General features: G+C 40.8%; 1 protein-coding gene across 3 annotated transcripts in view; it reads right to left on the reverse strand.

Moving 5' to 3' along the window:
- egfra (epidermal growth factor receptor a (erythroblastic leukemia viral (v-erb-b) oncogene homolog, avian)) overlaps nucleotides 1–8,968 on the reverse strand; it is a 359,425-nt gene extending 350,457 nt beyond the window's left edge. The window contains exon 1 of one of the 3 annotated variants that reach the window (XM_041183261.1): nucleotides 8,653–8,968. In XM_041183261.1, coding sequence (XP_041039195.1) covers nucleotides 8,653–8,740 — 88 coding nt within the window. In that variant the 5' untranslated portion in view covers nucleotides 8,741–8,968. The remainder of the gene's footprint in view (nucleotides 1–8,652) is intronic. The other 2 variants (XM_041183260.1, XM_041183263.1) reach the window with 2 other exon arrangements.
- Between the last annotated feature and the right edge of the window lie 859 nt (nucleotides 8,969–9,827).

Genomic DNA, 9,827 nt, shown 5'->3' on the forward strand with positions numbered 1-9,827 from the left:
CTTTAATCATTTACTTTTCTGAAAAAGAACTGTTTTAAATATTGAAACCATAACACTGTAGAGAATAATGAAGTATCATATAAATTCTAAACCTCTTTATTGCACAGGTCAGGTGTGTTTGGTTGATGTGTCATACCAATATGGTCCTTTTGAACCTCCATTGTGTACCCTGCAAGATTTAAGGTATCCTTTTATCTTAAAAGAAGCTGAAAATCTGAAATTAAAACAGAGTGCTGGAAGTACTCAGCAAGTCTAGCAGCATCTGTGGAGAGAGAAACAGAGTTAATGTCTCGGGTTGAATATGACTCTTCTTCTATGAGCCTTTATCTAACATTGGTTAAAGTGGCTAAAAGTTGGAGCCAGCTGAAAAAAGAATCCTGTTGTTCCATGTTCACTCTTACTGAAAACCCTTGGCATCCGTGCATACGCAGCTGGACATACCAACCAGACAGGCTCCCCCGAAAGGGTGCAAGAGCTTTTGGTTTCTCATGGGAAAAGGAGGACTCAGTAATACAGCTTTATGGAACCATTCTATGGGAGGGGCAGCAGGTTTGGAGCAGAAATTATGGAATTCTCAAATGACCAGTCTACCCAATACCAACAAACACCCAACAGATCTGTTGTATGCACGAGGAGGCCAATTTATCACAGTAAGAACCTTTACAGAAACGTAACAATAGCTTCCAAGGCACTGAGAACATAAGTATGGTCAACTGGCAAAGGCCATTCGACTCAAGGTTTTCCCACCATTCTATCACAGCTTCTAATAGTATTTTTAATAATCTCAATGTTCTTCTCTCCATTTTATTGTTGAGTAAATTATTCTAAACATTTATCATTCTTTGGGTACAGAAGCTTTTCCTAACATCGGTTCTAAATTTACTAATTTCCACTTATATATTCTAGTCCTATTAAACATTGAAGCATCTTACATAAAAATAATCAAAAAAGCTTTTAAATACAATATTAATTACAGAAAACACACAATCTCATGCAATAAAGCAAGTGGGCATAGATAAAAATGTATTTATTTATTTATTTTTGTCAGATATGGTTTACCTGAAGACAGTCGATTTAGAATTCTTTAGCCTATGTGAGAAAGAACATCTAAGAAGTGGGGCATGGAGAAAAGTAAAAAAAGGTACTTATTTTTTAAATGGAAGAAAATACCATTCATTTATTTTGATGTTAACTTTATTATCAGCACATTGACCCTCAAGTAGGATCACCCTCCCTGCTGGGCCATTCCAGCGACATCACTCCAGTGACATGGATTGTCTTGGATTGGTAACTTTAAATTAGCCTGAGTTCTCCGACAAACTGCATGGCCTTGGGAAACTGTGCTACTGGTAAGCTTTTTATACTTGTAACATTTATCCTGGAGACTTATGCACCTGAATGTGCTGCATATAAAGAAGGAAAACAACTGTTTGTATTAGTCCGTTACTAGTACCACTTTTGAGGCACACACCCATCATGTCCTATTTATCTTTTTAATAAAGATTGCAAATGTGAACTGAAATAAGAATACAACCAAAGTGCATGCATGTGTTTTAACATTCTTGCTTTTACTTAATCTTTATTATTTTAATTCACCAACATTAAAACTTTCTCAATCTGATTAATGAACCAAGGAGTGGAACTAAAAGAAACATCCTTTTTGCCATTGCTGTCAAGAGCTTTGTTGGCAGCTCAATTATTGGGTTAGCTTGTAGCTTTTTTCTACCCCTATATCATACAATGCATTGATGGGCTGGTTTTCCAATGGCAAGTTTTATTGTAGTTCACATGCATCAGCACAACAGGATCATTTCAGAGAACTGTTGTTTGTGCTGCCCTGGCTGAATGTGCAGTATTCCCATAGTAGTTGCCACCGCCTCACAGAATCAGTAAATCTTTCGTTACTAATAAAAGAACAAATGTCAAACAATAATGTATTTATTGATTGGTTTGATTAAGAAAAGCCTTTCCTGTAGCTACTTAAAGCTTATTGGGTGTCTATCAAAAATGTAAAGAAAGGTGGCACAAACTTAAATTTATTGAACACATACACCATCAAATACCATTACAGTTCTGATTTAAGGCAAGATCCAGCTTTTATTTTAACAACATTTGAATGAAAAGGCTTCAACCTTTTCACAATTGTATAGAGCATATAGCACATTAACAAGCCATTCAGCCCAACATGGAACGTGACTACAAGAACAGGTCAGAGGCTGGGAATCCTGCAGTGGGTAACTCATCTCCTGACTCCCAAGGCCTATCCACCATTTAGAAGGCACAACTCAGGAATGCAATTGAATGCTCTCCACTTGCCTGGATGAGCGCAGCTCCAACAACACTCAAGATGTTCGACCATTCAGGGCAAAGTAGTCCACTTCGTTGGCACCCCATCCACCAACTTAAACATTTACTCTTTTCAACATCCTCACACAATGGCAGCAGTGTGCACCGTACACAAGATGCACTGCAGCAACTCACCAAGGCTCCTTCGACAACACTGTCCAAACCTGCAACCTCTATCAGAAAGACAAGGGCAGCAGATACATTGGGCACTGCCACCCTCAAGCTCCCCTCCAAGCCACACACCATCCTGATTTGAAATTATATCGCCCTTCCCTCACTGTCACTGGGTAAAAATCCTGGAACGCCCTCCCTAACATCATTATGGATATACCTACACCACATGGACTGCAGCAGTTTAAGGCGGCGGCTCACCACCACCTTCTCAAGGGCAATTAAAAATGGGCAATAAATGCTGGCCTAGCCAGCAACGCCCACATCCCATGAATGAATAAATTAAAAAAGAGATCAATATAAATTAATAATCATCTTCAAGCTAAAAAAAATCATCAAATCTCAGATAAACCTACCAGCGTGCTGAACAATGTGGATATTAAGAATAATTATAAGTGGTAAATTGTCTGGAACGTGGATTTATATTTAGTAGTTTTACATTAAAATTGCCTGCATTCTCATTGAATGTACTTTGAGTGAAAGGTCATCAACCTGAAATATTAACCCTACGTTTCTCTCTCCGCAGATGCTGCTCGATCTGCTGTGTTTCCCCACCATTTTTGGCTTTTAATTTTAGATTCACAACATCTTTAGCATTTGCCCTTCTCTCTCTTCCCTCCCCCTACCATTACATTAAGTGGCTATTAGCCTAATGCACATAATTAAAGTACAGATGCACAAGCCTTCAGTAATATTCCACCAATCGTACTGAAGACCTGTGCTTCAGAACTTGCCGAGCCACTGGCCAAGCTGTTCCAGTACAGCCACAACACAGGTATCTACCCGGCTATGTGGAAAATTGCCCAGGTATGTCCTGCACGCAAAAAGCAGGACAAATCCAACTCGGCCAATTACCACCCCATCAGGCTACTCTCTATCTTCAGTAAAGTAATGGAAGGGGGTGATCAACAGTGCTATCAAGCAGTACTTGCTTAGCAATAACCTGCTCACTGACGCTCAATTTGGGTTCCGCCAGAGTTACTCAGCTTCTGACCCTCATTACAGCCTTGGTTCAAACATGGACAAAAGAGCTGAACTCCAAAGGCGAGATGAAAGTGAGTGCCCTTGACACCAAGGCAGCATTTGACCGAGTGTGGCATCAAGGAGCCCTAGCAAAACTGGAGTCAATGGGTATCAGGGGGGACGCTCTGCTGGTTGGAGTCATACCTAGAACAAAGGAAGATGATTATGATTGTTGGAGGTCAATCATCACAGTGCCATGATGTCACTGCAGGAAATCCTCAGGGTAGTCTCCTAGGCCCAACCATCTTTAGCTGCTTCATCAATGGCCTTCTTTCTATCATAAGGTCAGAAGTGGGGATGTTCACTGATGATTGTGCAATGTTCAGCATCAATTCGCAACTCCTCTGATGCTGAAGCAGTCCACGCCCAAATGCAGCAAGACCTGGAGAATATCCAGACTTGGGCTGACAAGTGGCAAGTAAAATTCACACCATAAAGTGTCAGGCAAAAACTATCTCCAACAAGAGAGAATCCCCTTGATATTTAATGGCATTACCATTGCTGAATCTCCCCCTATCAATATCCTGGGTATTACCAGAAATTGAACTGGACTAGCCATATAAATACTGTGGCTACAAAAGCAGGTCAAAGTCTAGGAATCCTGCAGCAAGTAACTCACCTCCTGTCTCCCCAAAGACTGTTCACCATCTACAAGGCAGAAGCCATGACTGTGAAGGAGTGCTCTATGCTTGCCTGGATGAGTGCAGCTCCCAAAACACTTAAGAAGCTTGATACCATCCAGGACAAAGCAGCTCTCTTGATTGGCACCACATCCACAAACATTCATTCTCTCCACCACCGGCACACTGTGGCAGCAGTGTGTACCATCCACAAGATGCATTGCAGAAACTCACCAAGGCTCCTTAGGCAGCACCTTCCAAACCCATGACTGTTACCATCTATAAGGACAAGAGCACCTGTTACATGGGAAGACCATCACCTGGAATTCCCCTCCAAGCCACTCACCACCCTGACTTGGAAATATATCGCTGCTCCTTCACTGTCACTGGGTCAAAATCCTGGAACTCCCTCCCTTACAGCACTGTGGGTGTGCCTACACCACATGGACTGTAGCAATTCAGGAAGGCAGTTCACAACCATCTTCCCAAGGGCAATTTAGGATGGGCAATAAATGCTAGTCTAGCCAGCAAAGCCCACATCCCGTAATAGAATTTAAAAAACGCAAACTTGCATATATTACTGATATAGCTAAGAGTACCACAAAGTTAAAAAGACATATGCTGAGCACATAACCTGCTTCAAAACTCTCTCAATGTGTGAACAGAGTGATTTCAATAAAGCTTATTTCTAACTAACTCGTTTTGCTAAAAGCTAGCCGTTGTAGTTAAAGAGCAATTAACAGTTTGACCAAGCACTAATTTGTACTTCTTGATTCAGTCTGGTGATGCAGCATTCCAGGTACACGTACCTATAAACCTTGCAGTTTTTATTTACTGTTAGAAAGTCAACTGCTTCCTGAGAAATATCAGATAACCCTCAGATCCCCTAACATAACTGCAATTTGCTGCAGGTTCTGTTACAACGTTCTATGGAAATTGCATTGAAACGATATGGGACCCATTAATGTGTAGAAATAGCATGTGATAAAACTGAAACCTATACCAGAGCGTAGAGATTAAGTGTTTCAATAGATTTGCTGAACAGAGAAAATATGCACATGACTTTAAACAGAATTTGTATCTGAAGCAATTGTGAAGAAAAATGTATTTTTATGGATGATATAACTGGATAGTTCAAACATTAGAAATTCTTCTCTATCACTGTTTGCTTAAGACACCTTGCAGATAATCTCTGTTGTTAATGTGTACAATGCATATGAATGTAAATATGCCACAAATACTGTTGTAAAGTAAGTCACCCTTTGAGATTAAATTTATGAAGAAAGGAGAATTAACAAAAACTGCTCAGTTTGATTGCATTTTATCTTTGAAATGAAACGAAATTAAAGTCCCCGTAGTCCCAGAGGACCATAGGCTGCTCTCTCATTTGAGAGATGACTGGTGGGCAGTTAAACCTGAGAGTCACCGCACCTCAGGTGAGGTTGGGGAGGTGGGACATTCATGGATGACCTCGGCCGGTATGGGAATTCAACGTCACTCTGCATCACAAACCAGCTGGCCAGCCAACTGAGCTAACGGATTCCCAATTTATCCGTAAGGTTCTTCTAAAGTGATGAAGTTAATCATCTACTGCCACACATGACCTTTCCAATGTCTAAACTTATCACCCTTCTGTCAATGTCACACCAAGCTGAATCAAAAATACAAATGTAAAGACAATTCTGTTTCTCTTCTGGGAAGAAAAACACACAAATGAAGGAAAATTAGATGTGTGCACTTGTTAGTTCATTTCACAAACATACATTTATCCAGGAGGAAAAAATTAATGCAGTATTATACTAAACTTAATTTGTCTGACTTTGGATAGAAATTTTAATGCACACAAAATGCTAACCAAACACTGATACTAATTAGTAACATATATTGATGCTAAATTGGTGGTGCACTATTCTTTTCTCTCTGAGTTAGGTTTAATCCAGACCAGGCTGATGTGATGAAAGACTTTTGCTGGCAGTAATGTTCCTACTTTCAATGCACCACCCAGCCAGTTTTACAATGCAATGGTGCAGTACAAAATTAGCATAATTCAGCATTTGAAATATTAAACTCACAATATAATTCAGGGAGGCACAGCTACAAAATGACACAGTGGTAATAGGCAATGATCTCTTGGGCTCATCAATGGAATAGATCATGTTAGTGATTTTACCTATATCCTATGTGAATGTCTGGAAAGATCAAAACAAAAGCACAAGTGATGACTGTGGCAAAGAGAACATATGAACATGAGGACATTCAGTTCCTCCAGCCTGTTCTGCTGTTCGGTGAGATAATTGTTGATCTACATCTTAATCCTTCGTTCTGTCACCCTTAACATTCTTGCTGAACAAAAATCTATGAATTTCCATTTTGGAATTTTCAATTGACCTAGTCTCAGGGGCAAAAAATTCCAGATGTTCACCACCCTTTATGTGAAGAAGTGTTTCCTGACATCATTCCTGAACAGCTTGAATCTAATATAAGTTTAATGCCCACTTATCCTTTTGTTTCCCCAACCAGAAGAAAGTTTCTGTCTATCTACCCTATCAAGTCATTCAGTCATTGTTAACACCTTCATTAGATTACCCTTTAATCTTCTATCCTCAAAGAAATACAAGACTAATCTACACAACCTGCCCTCTTAATTTAATCGCTTCAACCCTGGCATAATTCTGAGGAGAGAGAAGGAAATAGGTTGGAAGTATATAGAAGTTGTCTGTAATTATTTGAGTTATTTTTCAGACACCAAATTACCTGCAAGCTTTCAATGGATTTGAACACTAAATCCTCAAGTAAAATTAATTTAACTGTAAATGTGAACAATCACAATGTTTTCCTTTGTGCCCATTGCAACCCAAATACAGTCCTTACACCTCCATTTTGAAGTAATTTGCTACGAGATTACTGGGACAGACTAGTGGTTTCCATTTTGTATCTAACCTGAACTAGGTGTTTGACATCAACATAGTGTCATGAATGAAAAGTATTTAAACTTTCTAGCGCTATTATTTCCCTCATTCTGATCAGCACAGAAAATAAAAAATAGCTCATTTGCAAATATCTGATTCACTGTATGGGGTAACTCACAAAGTTATCACCTCATTCTTATATTTCCATGGAAATGACACTCCTTTCAACACTGAATAAAAGACGGTTATGTCAATCACACCAGTAAGGAACAGCTATAATCAAAACAGTAAATGCTGGAAATACTCAGCAGGTCAGACAGCATCTGTGGAGAAGGTTAACATTTCATCAACCTCTACATGTTACCTGACCTGCTGAGCATTTCCAGCATTTTCTTTTTTAGTTTCAGACTTCCAGCACCCACAGTATTTTATTTTATTATAAAGAACTCCTTCTTTCAACCAATTTAAAATAGACAATTCAACCTTTTAAACTAACTGGAAGAACAAGTATCCTACAGAGAATGTCACTCAGCAATCAGATATGATTGACAGGTCTTGAAACAAAATCTCAGTACAATGTGATAAAGTATTTGCTCTTGAAGCAGGCTACTCACAACTTCACTACTTCTGGCTTTTATAGTCAACTGCAACTGCAAGGAATATTCATCATGCCGATGAGATACCAATGGACATTTGGGTTGCGTTTAACAGAACTCAGCATTACGAAGCTGCTACCGCAGATGTTACATGTCTAATTCCAAGGGCATTCAGAACTTCAGGTAACTTTTTAAAAAAGTGCAGACTGCTTCACTGAGTGCAACAACTTCGCTTCTTCAGTAGAATGCTAAAGCCTGTGGAACATGGAGCAAGATGATACTGTTGTGCATGATCACAACTGTTGACGGATTATCAAATAAAGACAAAACAATTCACACATTCTGGTGCAGCTAACCAAAAAGGGATCCACAGTATGATTTCATTACAGCCTCTTTACCTGCTGTAATCTACAGTTAGACCTTGAGACCCTTCACGTCTCAGAACACACGTTATCTGCTTCTTATTTTGGAACTGTGCACGCAATTATAAATTGAGATAAGAAAACGAGGAAGGAAATGTCTACGGTCAGCAATGTGGAAGAATATGTGCTTGCTTAGAGAAAAGCGAACTTTCTAACCCTCTCCTGGCAGCAGAAACATCCCACTCCTTAGAGAGTTTCTTACAGGTTAAAGTCCTTGGGCAAAAGAAAAGAAAAGAAGCACTAGAGGGTAATTCAGCGTGAGTTTATTTGCTTCGATTGTCAAAACATTCAAAAGAAACCACCCCAGCTCTCCCGATGAGACAGAAGGGGGGTGACAGCCCAGAGGAACTGACTGTAAGTCCCGGGAACACATTCCCAGACACCGGCTGAGAAAGCAAAGAGACCGAGTGCATTCTTGTATTCGGGAACCTCGCCCCTCCCCTCCTGCAGTCTTTTCCTTCAGACCCTTTGCCCTGAAAGGTTCTTCCAAGGAGGTGTCTCGGAAGCAGGGGGGCGGGAGCAGCAACCACTGCTTTGAAAGTTTCTCTCTCCCTGTGATTCTTACCTTCCCTGGACAGGGACACGCTGTCCACACTCAGGAGGATCAGGAGGTGGACGCAGCCGGGCAGCAGGGAACACAACGAGCCGCTCATGATTCAACTGCTTCACTCTTGACGATATCCCCTGTTGAGTACAGAGCAGAACAGGCAGTAGTGGCGCTGAGTTCGGCTAGCCCAGCCCTGTGTCTGAGAATCTGCGCCTCCCTCCCGATGTCAGCCTGAAACTAGCACTCAGTCTGACGTCAATTCACTGGGAGGAGAGAGAGATATACAGGTGAGACTGACACTCACTGGGTCCTACACTCCCCATACGCAAATGAAACCTCCCCAGATTACTGTTAGCACACTAATCTCGGTGATAGCTCATCAACAGGACGAGACCTGACATAGCAGCTGGGCATCTGTGCACACATATCCTATTAACCCTTCCAGTATCTGATGAGGCTGAGAAGTTAGGACAGCAGAGATAGGACTCACAGAATGCACACTTCTGTGCATGCTGTGATTCCCATGGGGCAGCATAGTGGTATTGTCACTGGACTGGTTTTCCAGAGACCCAGGGTAGTGTTCTGGGGACCTGGGGGCCCGGGTTCAAAATTGAATTCAGAATTTAATATAAATCTGGAATTAAAAGATGATGACCACGAAACATTGCCGATTGTTGTAAAAAACCCATCTGGTTCACTAATGTCCTTTAGGGAAGAAAATCTGCCATCCTTACCTGGTCTGGCCTATATGTGACTCCGGACCCATGGCAATGTGGTTGACTCTTAATTGCTTGCTGAACAAAGGTAATTATGGATGGTCAATAAATGCTGGCTTAGCCAGTGGCGCCCACATCCCAGGAACGAATAAAAAAAATCTCATTCCTCTCTCCTTTCTATGGTTGTTCTTCCAGAACAGACAGCTCTGAAGATGAGAGATGATTCTGACAATGTGCATATAACTGTATATACAAGATGTCAAAATGCTATTAATGGCAGCATTTTGGAGCTAGAGAGGAGGTATATGGCAGAGCTGTATTTGCTTAGACCAATACCCCTCCAAATGGTATCAGTGACAATGGGTGGGAAGGTAAAAACTTATCAAGGCTTCAGCTACCATATGTGAATATGTCCACAAGTACACAGCTAACCTTTCCAGCACTATTAGTGACCTCACCCTTATTCAGAGAAGGGCG

This window comes from Carcharodon carcharias, chromosome 3 (assembly GCF_017639515.1).
Source record: "Carcharodon carcharias isolate sCarCar2 chromosome 3, sCarCar2.pri, whole genome shotgun sequence".
In the NCBI taxonomy this organism is placed as follows: domain Eukaryota; kingdom Metazoa; phylum Chordata; class Chondrichthyes; order Lamniformes; family Lamnidae; genus Carcharodon; species Carcharodon carcharias.